This window comes from Colletotrichum orchidophilum (assembly GCF_001831195.1).
Source record: "Colletotrichum orchidophilum strain IMI 309357 chromosome Unknown Scaffold_37.1, whole genome shotgun sequence".
Lineage (NCBI taxonomy): Eukaryota > Fungi > Ascomycota > Sordariomycetes > Glomerellales > Glomerellaceae > Colletotrichum > Colletotrichum orchidophilum.
The window spans coordinates 330547-346936 of record NW_019172993.1 but is presented as its reverse complement, the minus strand read 5'-3'; the positions used below and the strand labels follow the sequence as shown (position 1 = coordinate 346936).

The 16390-nt window shown below is 54.3% G+C and overlaps 3 protein-coding genes across 3 annotated transcripts; 2 read left to right on the top strand and 1 right to left on the bottom strand.

Moving 5' to 3' along the window:
- Positions 1-329: 329 nt before the first annotated feature.
- CORC01_05431 (uncharacterized protein) lies at positions 330-806 on the top strand (the record flags this gene model as incomplete). The annotated part of the gene is made up of 1 exon (XM_022617074.1): positions 330-806. One exon carries the CDS (start codon positions 330-332, stop codon positions 804-806), a length of 477 nt encoding a protein of 158 aa, XP_022476539.1.
- A 472-nt stretch (positions 807-1278) lies between these two features.
- CORC01_05430 (uncharacterized protein) lies at positions 1279-1662 on the top strand (the record flags this gene model as incomplete). Its single annotated transcript, XM_022617073.1, has 1 exon — positions 1279-1662. One exon carries the CDS (start codon positions 1279-1281, stop codon positions 1660-1662), a length of 384 nt encoding a protein of 127 aa, XP_022476538.1.
- Positions 1663-8880: 7218 nt separating this feature from the next.
- CORC01_05429 (SKT5 protein) lies at positions 8881-11806 on the bottom strand (the record flags this gene model as incomplete). The annotated part of the gene is made up of 3 exons (XM_022617072.1): positions 8881-9014; positions 9067-11283; positions 11335-11806. The coding sequence occupies 3 exons, from the start codon at positions 11804-11806 to the stop codon at positions 8881-8883; spliced, it is 2823 nt and encodes a 940-aa protein (XP_022476537.1).
- Positions 11807-16390: the final 4584 nt, after the last annotated feature.

The following is a 16390-nucleotide window of genomic DNA, read 5'->3' as shown; positions in this document are numbered from 1 at the left end:
GGAAGGAAAGCCGAAGAAAACAAAGCCCTCCTCGGGAATACAAACAAAAAACAAACGAGGCTGTGACTTTGCCGTCGACCCTGGTTTTGTCTGTGGATTAGATGACGACAGATCGACCGCTAGACCTCGTGAGCTCTTTTTTTCACTCATTCTTTTTTATTCGTTTACTGTTCCTTACTCCCCCTCACACTCTCTCTCCATCCACTTCAGGCCTCGCCCAACCAATCAACAACTAACATGTCACGCACAGCTTCGCCAGTCAAGTATCCTTGCTGTATCCGTAGGTAGTCGCCTGTGTTACCGCCGAGAAGCATCATCTCTCCTCAGCCATGCAGCTCCACCCCCGAACCAGCACGCCTTCGGCCTCGACGGTCCTCCGCGACTTCCTCAACCAGGCAAAATGCACCTACTGCACGGTGCGCGTGGTGGAGCTGACCAAACAGCGCGCCGTCGTGGAGTGGGGATCAGTTCCCTACTTCACGGCGCGGGGTAAACGGGCCGAGTTCGTCTACTACACGGCCGAGCGCGTCGCCGACGTCCGGCCGGACGTTCTCCGGACCTGGGCGGGGCGTAACGAGAAGCCGACCGAGTGGGTCCGCGACCGCCTCCGCGACAGCTGGCTTGTCGAGCAGCTCGCGTATTGGGTCGAGTTCCTGGAGGAGTGGAAGTTTTACCGCGAGTGGTACGTCTACAGGCCCGAGCTGTTCGAGGGCAAGGTCCCGGATGTGCTCAGTCCCGGTTGCGAGGGCTGCGTGAAGCCGCACTGGCCCGGCGGGCTGCGGCGACGGGCATCCTCCTGCTCTTGAGTGGCCTGGAGGTCACTTTTGTCGGTAAGCTTTTTTGTCGATGCGCAAGGCTGAGGGCGCTTACGATCGAAGCACAATGGATGGATATCGGGAAAGGGGGAGCGGTTGGGGAAAATGGCTGGGACCGAGGGGGGCTCGCTTGTTCGTTTCTTTGAGCTGGAGTGCTGTATCCCCTCGGTTAGTGCGCGAGGCTTTGACTTGCAAGGTTTAATCATCGTTTTTGATATCATTTCTCACCGAGGGTATTTCCGGGAAGGTGGTGTCGTGGGACCAGGGGGGCGGGTGATAGGGGTGGTGGCTGCATAGACAACGGGCGAGGCCTGGAATGAGACCATCCGGATTGCTTCAATAGTAGGTAGGTAGCCGTAGTTTAGCTTAGATAGATACCGTAATTGTAATGTGATGATGGCCTCTAGCCTAAGGATTTGTAGGGTACCCGCCTCGCTTCGATTATTTTCAGCCATCTGCGTCCATGGACTTGGGAGAGCAAACATCGTCAGCACCCGCACCACAGCCTCGCCTACAATTCATCTCCTCTCACCAGATCCAAGGCTTTGCTTGTAGAGCTACAACCAAAGGGCCGCCCCCCACGATTCCGATTTCCCGCGCGCCCGCCCCAGGCCTGCATACCAATCGCAATGCAGATGACCTCCCCCTCGGCAACCACATCCCGCATGGGAGAGACTCAGATGAGGGATTCAAAAGAAGAGTTCAAGACGAGCCGAGAAAGGCATGGATGAATCCCGGGCGCGGAGCAGGAGACCCCTGGTTCCCCGAAAGAAACCCCATGCTCCCGTCCTTCAACCTCCCCTGCGGCAGATCTTCATCTCACCACCACCCATCTCCCAAGTCGTAGTGTAAGTCACGGGGCGCGCCGTCTAGCACATCACCGTAGCACGTACACGGGAAAGCACGATAGACTTTCGCGGGCAAAACTCTCACCTGGAAACAAGAAGGGGAAGAAGAAGAAGAAAAAACGGTTCCTTGACCCCGAGTCGTCCCCAAGATCCCATGTCCTTGACGACAGACTCTGGTCATCCCGATTTAGTAATCATGATTTCACTTCGTGCGTGCGCCCGCCTCATCACGGCTATTCATCCTTCGAACCCTCGATTCGGATTTTCGTCAATAAACCATCCTGGTACTCGCCCGGTACCCGTCATGCGTCTCTCGTTCGACAAAAACACTTGGCGTGTGCCACGCCTTCAACGTCTCCCAGGTACCCTCATCCCAGGCTTCCCTTTCCTCCTTCTCATTGGCTCCCAGGCCTGGTTCATGACGGGAACTTTGCGTGGCAAAGGACCGGTTTGCTGCAGATCCTTCTTCCGTTCACACAAGTCTCTTATTCTCTCTGCAAGTCTGCCGATGCACACAGGCACGTGGATAGAAACCATGTTTTTCCGCAAGCCAGCCACGTCAGAAGTCGGTCACCTGCGGACATACCTGCGTCTCGCTCTCTCGATCGACAAACGCATTCCTAGCCCGATGAACAGCTCGGCCTCGCCAGGGCCAGATCCTTTGGTCTATCGGAAGCATACCGCCTTCCCGCTCATAGCTCCCTTTCCCTTCCTTTCTTTTCGATATTACTCGGCCCCTTTGCACTTCGGTTGGAGCATGCTTCCTTTCCAGTCCCTGGTTTATGCTCTAGATCGAATGCCGTAGACTAACGGGAGTTTCCGTTCTGTCAAACTTTTTACAAACACTGAATCTGAATCTAAAATCGCCATGTTAATTTTGGCTCCCTGAACGCCTCTCAAACGCCTCCAAAACCCCTCGGGTTGAGCCTCAGCCCAACCCCGCCCCTTGCCTCAAAAGACGTCACAATATCTAGTGGGAGTGTCTAGTCTCGGATAGCGACATGATCGATGAAGAGAGATGATCTGAACTGCCTCAGGACATCGATACCCGATTTCGTGTTTGAGCCACCATCAGCCAGCCCTCAAAGATCCGAGACCGAATCTCTCTTCCCTCCAAAGACAAGCAACCCCCACCAACACTGGCCAAAGAAAAGGCAAGAAAAAGCAATTATCGCGTCAAGGTTCGGAACGCCGCCTTCTATCACCACAACCCTCAACCCCCCTGCTCCCCATCCTTTTATGAGCACCTATCCCTGCTAGACGGCAAGGATTATGACTATGTTCCCAAAAAGACACATCATTTTCACAACATCTGTGCGTTTGTTAGCCCCGTGGCCTCCTCCCTCAGTTGTCCATGCGCTTGCATGCCACGATCTTGGGATCTTCCTCCTGCCCGCCTCTTCACTCGGCTTCCCTTCTGAAGCGTATATTCCCCATCCAGGTCGGCTCCGCGATGTCCGTTTTCTTGCTCTTCATTGGCCCGGAGAAATCTGCCATCGGCCCAAAGGTGGTCGGACATTTGACCACATCGGAACATTCACCTCGATCGCGAGATCTCTCGCTGTCCCTCCGGCTGGGTATGAGCAGTGGGGGGGGTCATCGTGTCATGTACGGCGACATAATGATAGTATATCGATCTCGATGCGGGAGCTTTTGACGCAAGGCTCGCTGCATTATGTGGCTGAAGGGCTTTGCATTAGATCCGTCAAATTTCTGCCCTTCTGCGGCATAAGCATCCCGCATGAAGCCACGAAAAGGATGACGCCCCCCCCCCACCCCCCGGGACCCAGCAAGCTCCTCCCTTTCCGTTCGGGTGCGAGATCACAAACCGACGCCGACTTTTGGACCTCGAGGTGGGAAAGAAGTATAAGGTCGCAGCAGTGCCTGCCGCCGTTGTGCTACCTCGCGTCGATGATCGCCCATGCATATCTCGCGGTGCATTTCTGTCTCGTGTACTCCATGTGCTGTGCCGCATGCTCCTCACGTGTCCGTATGTGGGCGCGCATATCATCGGTTGGCAGTAAGACACGCATGCTGGGATGAACTGGTGATCGAATACAGACGAGTCCGCGAAACATCAGGGTAGCAGGAAACCTCACCGCTGCAATAGGACCGTCCCGTCATCACCTAGGACAATCTCCCCCCCTTCCCCCCCTTTCACTCGCTCTCTTGTGGAGCTCAAAGCATTAATTCACTTCTTCTTCTACTCTTAGAACGTTCTGCCGAGTCCTGCACAACCCCAGTCAGGTCCCTCAGAATGTGTCTGCCTAGTTCCAAAGGATTTGAGGTGAGCGGAAGTTGTGGATGGCAGTCTGGCAGAAGAAGCAACGAAAGCACACCCAGCCCCGTCTGAAGTGTAACCCCTCCCCATCCAGAAAGTTTCCAGAAAAGCAAAAAACCACGTGGACGGTGATTCGAAGCCTCAAAGGCGAGATCTCAGACTTGCCAGCACTCATACACGACTGGAGCTGGCCCCTCCTACAACCCTAGTGTCTAATCTCGGCCATGGATTGCGGCATCGCCGGTTGGCAGAAGCCGCGGGACGAAACTTTCCACTTTTTTCCTTTGAATGCAGAATGTCAAAAGCAGAAAGGGAAAGAGAGGAGAGACAAGTAAACAAAACGAACCGTTAAGATTGAACAGTCTTATAAAAACGTTCCATAGTGTCACAGAGGAGCCCAAAGGAAGCTCACTCCTTTCCTTTCGCCGCCCTGCAACCCGTCGCGTCCATCCCGATCGGCCCATTTTCGACCTTAACAGACTTCTTGCTTCCTTCAGTGCCTTGCCTTGTCTCGCCCTGGTTTAAAAAGCTTCTTGTTGCTTCTTCCCAGATACCAAGACTTGATTCATCCTCTCAACTTTTGGCCCTTCATTTCTCGTTCCCTCCCCGGGGCTCCTCGCCTCTCCATCCGGCTTTGCAACTCCCTCGTACCCGGCTGAAGATGACTAGAGAACAAGCGAAATGGAATTCTCGTCAGAATCACATACCTCATCTTTTGTTGATGCCAGCCACTCGGCGGAACTCCGAGATCCGCCTCCATGGAAAAGCAAAACCGGTCTGGTTTTCCATTCGACCGTTACACGTAGTTCGTTGCGCTGGCATCAACGGGGTTCCATTTCAGCTCAACCTTTGATCCACTCCGACGTCGCGTTTCCTGGCTTGATGCAGGCACGGGACGATTCCTTCGCGCCATCTGCTAATTGCGACCCTGCGTTGTGAAACATCGGATGGCAAGTCGGCCATACCGAGGTCGGTGAAGTTCTAGATTCTTGGGTTGTACAAGACGAAGATGAGTGCCCATACTCGAAACAAGATCACCAGAGTCGTGAGGTCATCTATCTAGAAGTTGATTTGATTTTCTTCGACCATACGCACTTTCTAATTGCTCACTCATCTAGATAGCCGAGGATGCGTGTAGCATTGAGCAGCGAACTAGCTAATCGTTTTGCCGTCGTTTCCCCTATCATTCGCTCTTCTGAGGAATACCTCTGGGCACGAAGAGCAAAGTGAAGAGATCAATGGAAGTGCGAATGGGCTGAGTAAAGAAATGACACCGCGATACAGACATACGTAGACACCGCAGGTAGTACCTAAATAGACTGGTGCCATACAAATTGCCTTCTCATAGGCAGCAAATTCGTGACCCAAACCGCCGGTCACAACATGACAGAATTATATGAATGTCAGAGTAACTAAGATCAGCCTTCTGCGGGATGACCCAAAATGCAATCTCGTGAATATGCAGTCAGCCCAAGTTTTCTTTGGCTCGCGATGAAGCGGTCAACACCTTGGACGAAGGCGGCTGGTAGGTGGTGGACGACACAGCCTTTCTCAAGTCAATTATCCGTCCAGGACTCGGAACTCGGTCGCAGCTCAATATTTCTCAGGTAGTCTGGACTGCCAGCTTCGTCAGAAGAGTCGTTTGAGGCATCCAGATTGCGAATAGAGCAGACAGATTCGACAGAGTCTCGTGAGGAGTGAACGCTTGACTTGTATCAGTGTTCTTGACTCCAGCCCTAAGGACTTCTTCCTGTCTTGGTATCTTGTTGTCTGTCGGTCTCCAAGAGAAGCGGCATCTTTCCCTTCCCGATTGCGAATACTATTGGAGTTGGCACGCCGCTCGAGTGGCAATCATAGGTAACACGTAGTGTCTGGGCGCACGTAGTTTGGAACAAACCCCATATATCTACCGGGCGTAGGGCTGACAGCATCGGCAGATCTGCTGCGCCTGGGGCGAATCTCTCGAAAACCTCCTTTCCAGATACTTATAAGCAAGTTTAGATGATTTGCCGGGCTCCTAACATCCTCTAGGCTTCCGTGGACTGTAGCCTTCAAAATCATCTGGTCAACACCGGTATCTCAAAATGGAACTTTGCATCGCGGGAAGTCTGTCTTATGGTGCCAAGTCGTTCGCCACTCTGCCCTTTAGTTACTGGAATGAGCGTGCGCAGACTTTTGGGGCATCACCACCCGCCATATTCGATAATCGATCCGCTGAGATACTCCAGCGGGCGAAAGCAGATCCTAATGCGACGCGTTAAATATCTCTCCGGCCTTCGAGATGTTTATGGGAAATGTCCCGGTGCTCGGACAAGACGAATGGGCCTGGTGTAAGCTCTCCTGTTGACACGAACGGATGTGAGCTTAAGTCTTCATCAGGCGTGAAAATTACCGACATAAATCTCCCTTAACTTGAACGAAACATATCGGAAGGCGAATTTGACTGGAATATCAGTAACCCCCATTACATCAACAGCTCATACGACCTCAGCTGGCCCGGGGAGGCAATCTCTCTCAGGGGTTGCGGGGTCCGGATGCTCCCTTCTGCGACACCTCCTTGGACGTCGACTTCTCGGCCAACTTCATCAATCTCTTGACCAAGCAGAATACGAACAGCACCGACTGAGAACCAGTGCTGGGTGCAGACTGTCTTGAGGCGCTCCACGGTGCAGACAAGACCCTCAGTAGAGACGACTGTGGCGGCCGCATGCCTTCATGGAGATTTATTTCCGAATGTAACGCGATATTTGGCTACGGCGCAACAATCTACGGCGCCAGGACGAGAAACCTCAATACCAACTGCACAAAACCCACCATACGCGGCCGTGTGCCGGTTATGAGTGGTAATGAGCTTTTAGGATTCGGCAGCGGGTTGATTGACAAGGCTAATGCGACTCAAGCCTATCTGAATACAAAAAACCGCGCAGATTCCCATTTTCAATACTTGGGTAGGAGACAACGGCTACGAACTGAAGTTGAGCAGGCCGAAGAAACATTGTGCGAGGGTAAACTCGACCAAACTCTCCACGATTATGGCGTACAACTAGGATCTGAGTTGGGCATTTATGCTGGTTGCCGCCACTATAGCGGTGTTTTATTTGCTACTCTAACCAAGTAGGACAGGGATGGCGAGTATAGGTTTTGTTCGGACGCTCGTCCCTGCGGCTTACTCTTCAGCGGAAGACAGTAAAAAGGCTTGTCTATTGCCGGTTCTCTCGCTTCTCACTACCTTCAGAGTTTCTCCCGTCTGTCCCAATTCGGAGCTTCACTGGTAAGCCAACCAAGATGAGGAGCTGCTGTAAGAGAGGTTCATAGAGGCGCGTGGGACGAGGCAAGATGATACGGAGAATGAAAGACACAGAATAGGGCTTCGCGCTTCCAAGGGCTTTTCTGACTTGGACACATTCATCCTTCCCTCCAGTGGGTACATTCTTCCCGAAATTTGTGCTCTGACCTTGAGCGTCCTATCTAAGAACCCAATAATAGATAGGATCATGCAGGTAATAAGGTCAACTACTGGCGTATCATGAATGCCGCCTAGATCACTCCCAAGTCAAGTTCTTCCTAATCACAACTCAAACGCAATCACCAGTCCAGACTTTAGAATTAGCCTTAGGAGGTCGAATCCAACCGAGCTCACGGCCGTCTCTTAACGCTTTCTCCTTCAAGCGAAATAAAGGGAACCTGCTGGATCACGGCACTACTCCACAGAATGATAGAGCGACATGTCAAACCTCATATTGGAATAGGTTCAGGCTAAGTTGTCCAAGTACACAAAGCATCAGATGTATGGCCGTTCCCGAAGCTCGTAAATGGATACCCGAGAGTTTCCATTCATCCAAGTCCTTGTGCTTCTGTTATGTGTCGTACTCTCGTAAAGAAATGGACCATTCTATCTCTATTGAGCCTCAAACTCTCTCTCTTTCTTCCCGACATGGCTCTCGTTGGTCGTTGAAACTTTGTCCATGTAAATCCTTGTTCCTCGACAACCTCAACGTATCAAAAACACCAAACTAGCACCATTAAATTACATCTGCCTACCTGCTCGTCCTCCGGCTCTTTTCAAGGGCTAGACAAACATCCCCCTACTGCTCGTCTGTCCTCGGACTCAAAGACCTCCAGGCATGTCACATCATCCAGCACCACTGCTGAATCTACCTTACCACTTGGACTACATACCTACCCAGGTGCAGATTTGTCAAACCAAATGAAACTAATCAAACAGCTAGGAAGCGTCATCCCCCAACAAACATCGTAGAATAGAAAGAGCCTCAGCCAGCACGCACCCGAAAGCGAACTGAAACGGAACTCAACGCTGCCGAGCCCCAGATCCTATCCCTACACTGTCACTATCTTTGCACCCTCAGATTTCATATTGCTATCAATTCCAACCAGGGATTGCTGTCACTTTCACCGAGGTCACCCAAACATTGTCATATTTTTTGCAGGCGATTCGAACACAATAAACGATTGTGACTCATCAAAAAAGAGGTTGATGAATAATTATATATGCTAAACGCCAAACATTGACTGTCATGCCAACCCGCTCTCGGACGAGATGGCGACATGAATGCTGAAAATCCAGCCCTTCGTCAGAGCCATTCTTATTCCATGGCCTGTGTGGGGGTGAAGGAGAATATGAATGGCCTCCCAATCCAACTAAGGAGGCTCCCATACAGAGGAGGAAATCAGACTACCCTTTGCCCAGAACGCCAGCGTAGCCATTCCCACTCTCTCTTCTCTTTCGTGAGTCTTTTCTTTCCTGTTCCGAGTAGATTGTACATCTTGTTGTCGGTTGGTGCCGTACAAGTACACGTGGGTTGCTCCTCGTCGTCTCTTCGTCCTCTGTTCGTGGTCGTCGTCGCGGTCGACACAGGAACCCAGCCCGGACCGCTCGTATTACATCAAGTTGTTGCGTTGGGTACTTGCTCGCCGTCTACATGACGGAACACTCGCCCTCTTGTTGCTTGCCGATCTTGCTGCGAGAAATACGCTCGCGCTGTCGGGGTCCGTTCTTCCCGGCGCGCTTGAGGTCTTCGAGCCGCTCACGTGCCTTGGGGAAATCTTGGGCTGTGAAAAGGGGTCAGCAAACATGCTCCGTCATTGGTACCATCACACTTACCAGCTGCTCTCCAGTACCATCGCTTTGCATCCTCCATGTTGGCCGGCACACCAATGCCCACCTCGGTAAAGTAACCCATCGCGTACTCAGCCTTGGCCAGACCGGCCGTGGCGGCCTTGCGCGCCCACAGATATGCCTCTGTGTCGCTCTGCTGCAGGACATTATCGGTGCCGGTGAGATACCATCCACTCAGTGACAGCTCGGACTGGTGCTCGCCTTGCTGAGCTGCGCGGGAATACCACATGATGGACTGCCGGGGGTCAACAGGGCAGCCCATCAAACCGTACTCAAATGCGCAGCCGAGACGGTATTGGGAGAATTTGTAGCCGAGGTCGGCCGCCTGTCGGAACAGGGAGAAGGCCTGGGCCTCGTCCTTGACAATTGCATCGCTGGGAGCTGCAGATTCGTAGAGCAGACCCAATTCGTGCAATGCGTGGGGGTTCTCCGCGTCGGCTCGTTCAGCAGCCCGCTTAAGCCATCCGACAGCCTCGCGAGGGTTCTTTGGCTGGCCAAGAAGCCCCTTGAGCAATATCATGCCGACCTTGTACATGGCAGGCGTGTCGCCGAGCGTGGCGGCTCTCTTATACCACTGAATCGCCTTGAGGGGATCCTTTCTCGTGCCGCCACCCTCCTCGTGGCCAATCTCACAACACACTGCGGTCCTGTACGCCGCAGCCGCATGTCCGACCTTGGCAGCCGATTGGTACAGCGTGAAAGCCTCCTTGTTATCAGGCTCCAGTCCAAATAAACCACGGCCTAGGCAGTCGGCGTAGAAGAACATGGCCTCAGCGTTTTGCGCGTTCGACAGCTTCTTGAGAATCTTGTTGGCGTCGGCGAGGTATCTCTCGCGGGCACGAGTCTTCATCTTCGGATCGGCAAGATTCGGGGCCAGAACGTCGGCAGCTTCTACCAATCGCTTCGCCAATCTCATGGCGGTCTCTTGATCGTTCGGTGTTGACTTGACAACCTGGCGCAGGCGCTCCAGCTCTTCCTGGGTTACCGGTGTTGTCTCTTGGAGCGAGGCCTTGCTCGGTTGCTGAGGGAGCATTTGCTGTTGTGGCGGAGGTGCACCGCCAGGTCCAGCGGGGGGTGTCGGTACATGTACGCCCGGGGCGCCCGCGTAATTGCGCACAGGGGCGGGCTTGTCATTCATATTGACCATGGAGTTGGGCATATGACCAGGTCGGACTGGAGCCGGATGAGATGGCAGAGTATCGGGGAGTCGATTGGGAGAGGGTCCCTGGGGCAGGCCAGGACGCCCCATCTGCGGCTTCTGTGGTTGGTCCCAACCGTTGGGTTGATGGTACACGTCCTGGTAGCCATTGCCCAATGGCGGCATTGGGGGAGCGTCGCCGGCCATCTCAAAGACGGCCTGCTGTGACTGTCTGAGATCGGGTTGCGATTTGGTTCGGCTCATTTCCGGAACGCGCTTAGCGCCCGGCTGGGTGTGCTCGGCGATGCCTGGTCGCATGTGCTGTTCAAAAGAACCACGAGGAGCATGCGAGGGCGCGCCGTTGTATTCAGGAGCATCATGGTGGCCGTAACTGGCAGCGCTCTGGTTGCTCATGCGAGAAGGCTGGTAATAGGCGTCGTAGACATCGCCGAACGACGCCCTAGTATCCCGGTACCCGTCCTGATCGCCTCCGTACTCTACACCGTAGCCTCCATTCTGAGGGGGTAGCGGCTGCTGCTGCTGCTGCTGCTGCTGCGGTGGAGGCATCGGGTTCGGAGGATACATACGCTGCGGTGGCGGCCGATTTCCTTGCGCTGTTGAAGGCCGAGGGGGAACACCGCCCCGTGGCGGTCCTCCCGGTCCATTATATGTGTCCTGGCGTGGCGGAGGCCCGCGTCGTTGTGCTTGCTCGTTTACCGGCATAGTCATGCTCCGAGAAGGGGGGCCGAAGTCGCCTCTCGGAGGCCCTTGCTGGCCGTAGCCGTCTCCTCGGAAGTCTTGCCCATAGCCCGGATCAGGTCCCCGCCGTGGGTCTGGGTAGCCACGGGGTGGTGGCGCTCTGCCATTTGGAGGTCCACCAGGAGGGCGTTGTTGGACAGGCTGCGACGAGATATCGATTCCGGCCATCTTGGTCAGAATCGCATTCTCAGCATCTAGGTCCGTCTTACGGCCCTGCCCTGGGAATGACGGGAAAGCGCCACCGCCGAATCCTTGGGTTCCAGGAGGACTTATCGGTGCGTGGTCCTGCGGTCGGGAGCGACTTGCTGGCAACTAGTCAGCATATAAGGGCGCAAACAAGCAGATGCGCAACTCACCGACAGGATCCGAATTGGCCGATCGCTCATATGGAGCGGGACGACCGCCTCGACCCATGGGAAATCCTCCTCGGCCTCCAGGACCGCCACGAGGCGGGTATCCGCCGCGAGCACCATCTGCCGTCGGAGGGCGTGCGATGGGACCACTTCTTCCCATTTGAGGCGGTCGTCCTCCTCTTGGCGGGCCATTGGGCCCTGGCCCTGGACCACCACCATAGTAATCCTGTGGCGGGTAGCCTTGGTTCGGCGGCGGACCTCTGGCCGCGTAGTTGGGGTCCTGGTACTGTCCGCCATAACTTTGGTCGTAGCCTCCATCATCGTAGTAGTCGTAGCCATATCCATCTTGCTGATAGCCGTCATACTGCTGAAGAGGGCCCCGCTGCGCGGGCGCAAGGCCGGGCCCGGGCCCGGGGCCAGGACGAGGCGCGGGAGGGCCACCGCCGTAGGGACGCTGACCCGGATATCCTGCCATCGTCTACTATGCCGCCGCTTCTCGTGTCGAAACCGTGCCGTCGACTTGTCGATATGAGTGGCGCAATCTGCGAGTATCGTTCGGGTGTCTTTGGGGGTTATGTTGAGGTCAAGGTAGGCGGTTCGATGTCAGGAAAGTGCCGGCTTTGGTATCTCCTGGACTGCTCAGGATCGCACAAGGTCACCGTAGATGAGAAAATAAGGTATAGCTCCACAGCTTTACAGAATTGGACGAGCTACCACAGGCGCATAGCTGACGTTGTTGAGAAGGCCAAAGGTTGGCGGGGGTTTGTGGTCTTGTATGCTGGGATTCCGCACGTTTCGGCTCAATGTTGATCGACAGTTTCGGCGGGCCACGCTATGCGCGAGAGCGGACGATTCGACTTGGTTTCCGTGACAAGAGAACAGTCCACTGCAATTTCGGGGGGGTTCGGTGCGCAAGGCGGAGTGAGCCAACTTCGAAGGGGAGTGGCAACCAAGCGAGAATAAGAGAAAAAAGGAAAGAATAAGAAAGAAAGTAGAGCGGCGCGTTGGGCAACGCCGAGTAAGGTAGAAAGGTCAATAGATCAACCGTAAAGGGGAGATCGCAGGTGTTTCCAGAACACGGCGTCTATTGGTGGCAGTGACGGATTGCGGCAGTGGGGATGCAATGTTGATGCTGGAGGGGGTTGGGGCCTTTGGGCCGAGCTCGTCTGGGCAGTTGTTATGGCCGTGCCGCTCAAGGTCGGGAAATGCGTGCCTGGTGCAACTTGCTGGACTTTAAGGAGAGTGAGTGGTAGGAGGTATTCGTAAAAGGTAACGAGGTAGAGAGCGAGGAAGAGGTCTGGCTCATGCACGCGTCCACACCCCCAAATGAGCGACGTGTGTGCGGTGCGGTAAGGTACCAGGTAATAAGGTAAGGTATCCGTACGGAGGTACGGGTGTGTGGATTGGACGAGTGGGAGGGAACTGGAAAGCGCAGGAGGCGCTGTCGGATGCGGTGCAACTCGCAGGTGAACCAAGACAAGGCGGATGACTGGGGGAAGGAGGATTTTGACTGGACTGGGCGGGATGCGTGAACAGGATTGGGTTGTTGGACGAGGTCGGGACGGGTACCTCGATTCGCGCATGCAAGGCACGGGGGAAATAGGTACCTTTTGGCAGAGTGCAGAGCGCAGAACGCAGAGGGACGTGGGGACGTTGTGTCACGCTTTTCCAGGGTCCCCGGTTGCGAGGCGTTCCTGCGGCGGTTGTCAAGGCAGGTGCTCCCACCGCGGCATCGCTCCTTGTATCTGCAGACTGCAGGTCATGTAATTAGGTACTCCGCACCTTTTCTGGGCAGAGCACCACAATTATACGTTTCCTCGTGAATCAGGCAGGTCATTGAAGCACTTGTACTAGCGAGTTGGATTGCCTTCAGGAACCTTTAGCAAGATACACTCGGCTACGGCACTTTAGAACCGCGAGCTGCGTCTTGTCTGTTGCAGAAAACAAGAACAAAATGAGGTCCCTGAGCAACAGCAACAAAATGACGACAGCGTGTTTGAGAAGGCGCCTGCCGGGGCCGTGTCCTTTCCCATTGATGTTGCAGCTGCTCCTGTTCCGATTTGTGATTTGGCCATAAATTTACAGAGGTAATTACTAAGTATCGAACCATCTCTTGTCAACACCATGCCCTGAGTGTGTAAATACCAGTATTAACACCGCTTCGACGCATCAAACGGCGAACATGATTGGAATCTCTTCAACATCACCTTCTTCAAAGTACCCTCCGTCGTTACATCTTGTCTTTTCTTGCCTCCTGGCAAGATGGTTTCAATACCAGAGACGGAGCTCACCCATCCGATACGACGCTACTTCGGTACTTGCGCTACTGAAGCAAGCAATAAAGTACCTCACTAAGGCAAGGTACGGAAGCAGCGTTCGCACTGGCGCCGCTAGCTCGAGGTTACTCTGCCTGAATTTGCAGACGGAGGAAGGGGACACTGGCACCCTGTGGCACACTGGGAATTCCTTCAGAAGTTCAAGCGCATTGGAATAGACGGGATCCAACCAAAGCACGGCGCTCGACCCATGCCAGCCTGTCCGTTACATCGACGAATACAACAATATTAATCTTTTCCTCTGCGGCTTATTTTCTCTGGGGCCTGCCGCGACCCGCCCTCAGCTAATCAACCGGATAGATTACACGTTCTGATCGAAAAACCGACCGCCTCTCATCAAATGCCTGGGTATTGGATGGTCACCGCTGCGAGAGAGAGGATATCCCGGATCAGTTGGGCAACGATGCCTGAGCCGCCTGTACCCTCTCTCTTTTCTTCCCTCTCTCCAGCGAGGTACACCATGCTCCTAGACAGCCGCAGGGCGAAGCCCTCACAGGAAAGGTTCATCCGAGCGCTACAACGAGGGTCTTCCCGGCGTCGCGGCTTGGAACTGAGGTCATGGCCACGGTAAGGCACGGTACATTACTGGGTATCCGTACTCCGTCACGTCCGTATGGTTGGACCCATTGACTCCACGCTTCACAGCTTGAACATTCCACAACCCATTTCCCCCCACACCCGTTCATTCACCTGCGAACAAAAAGGAAGTCGGTCCAGCAAACTAACAATGGAATGTCACAATTGTCTTTAGCAAGTGATTTGCGCAAAAGCTATACCGTTTCCGTCTTCGTCGTCACGAGGCAAATAGGACCAGAGACATTTCAACCTCGATCGGGAACCTCTACAGCAACACCCCAGAAAAGCTTCATCCGACAACCTCTCCATTTTTGCTCATTGCATTATTTTTCAGCCACCACAAGCGATGCAGTGTTGAGCCCTAAGCAAAACGACGCTGATCAGGCATGTCGCCTGCTCTCACCTGACTACCTGGCCCGGGTCGCACAATGTGTCTTATTAAGACGCAGGGATCAATAGCATCCCCCTAGGATCCGTTGAACGAGCATTGCTGCATTGCGTTCCGGCTCCGCGTCTTTCTTGGATACACACAACCAGAGCGCTGTATCAGAAACTCCCCAGTGGCAAACCTGATTGGCCTGTTGCCCCTTTTGAGTCTGCTGCTCCCATGGAGTCTGCCCTTTGGGGGTCCAGTATTATTACGCGTTAGCCGTCAGCCGTGAGCATCAGGGGCCCGGCTGCTATTCGGCTCCTGTTCACTCTTCTTCGAAACAAGAAGCAATATATGAGGAGAGTCCGAGGATAACTATATTCCCAAGGATCGAAAACCGAAAGAAGCAAGGGCGTGGAAACAGTCCAGGCTCCTGTTGAACCCCTTCACCCCGTCTTCGGGTGTGTCTGGTATATCGACGAGACCCTCGACGAGACGAGGGGCAATTAGGTTCGCAGAGTCTCTGTGCGCCGAGCCTGTCCGCGACATTTCGTCTCATCTCTTTCGCTTCCCGTCGACTCCCGTCTTGTTGCCCGGAGCGCGGGCGCTGGACTGCTATTGGCGGAACGGTTGCGGTAATCTTTCAGTGACAGCAATGCCTATTCATGCAGTCACCCCGAGGCAGCGCCGCTAGTCTATCCTCTGCGTTGCGGCATTCCTTGTGACTTGAAAGTACGCCATCCGGCGGGCAACTCGATCCCTCTATAAGACCCTCTAGAGGGACAATTAATCTCGTTGTGACGGAGTCTTTGCAGCGTTGCTATTCGTCGATGGGATATCAGCCTCTCTGGTCACGCTCAGGAGGCCTCTACCCTATAGTATTGCTTTACGACGGTCGGCTTCGTCGCCTCCACTTCTTGACCACCTACAATGTACGGAGTGGAAACGACCAAGGTCGAATAGGAAGGACGTTCGGCCCGGTCAACGCACGGCGGTGAGGTGGATTGGGGCATTTCGTCAGCTCCCGTCCCATGAAGCGTTTTCCAGCCCGCCTCGCAGGAAGGGCTGAGCGGCCAATACCGGCATCTCCATGTGGGGTTCATGGCTTTAATCCTCAACGGTCAAATCACGATGCATGTGAACGATCCGACGCGTGGAAGATGCTACGCCCCTGAGGACGGAGGCCTTTTGTTTCTTTTGCCACGGCAACAGGCATTGGCTAATCGTGATCGAATCCAGAGACTGCTGCGCCGTCGTCGCTAATGAACTAGTTCGCCGGCATATGGGTTTCTGATAGGCGGGCAGTAACTGACTTGGTGTTGCTCTCTCTGGGAATATCCCACCGCTACTTGCGGGGGTTGGTGCTCGATTTCGTCCTGTCAATGTGAAGGGAGCACGGGAGGCGTCTCCTTGCGGTCCTGCATGCCGATCTGGAGCGTTGTCCGTCTCCAAGATGGCTGCGATATCGTCCAACCACGAACATTTTGTTCGACGTTGGTGACAATAAGCACAGCCCCCTCGGGCATGTAACCTTCCGCTTGCGCCATGCATGCAGAGATGCGCTGGGAAGATGAGGGCTGGTCTGTTGGTTTGGCGATCACGGAAAGCTACTGGTGTGCCACACTTTCCAACGGACTTCAGTTCAGGTCTTGTTCGCATTGGTGCTTGAGTTTCTCAGCAGACGTGGATGAGAGCTGATGCTAAACAGAGAGCACCAGCCACACCCACCCCTGCATGGACCACTGTCCGCCACTGACCTGGAGCTTACTTAAGTAAA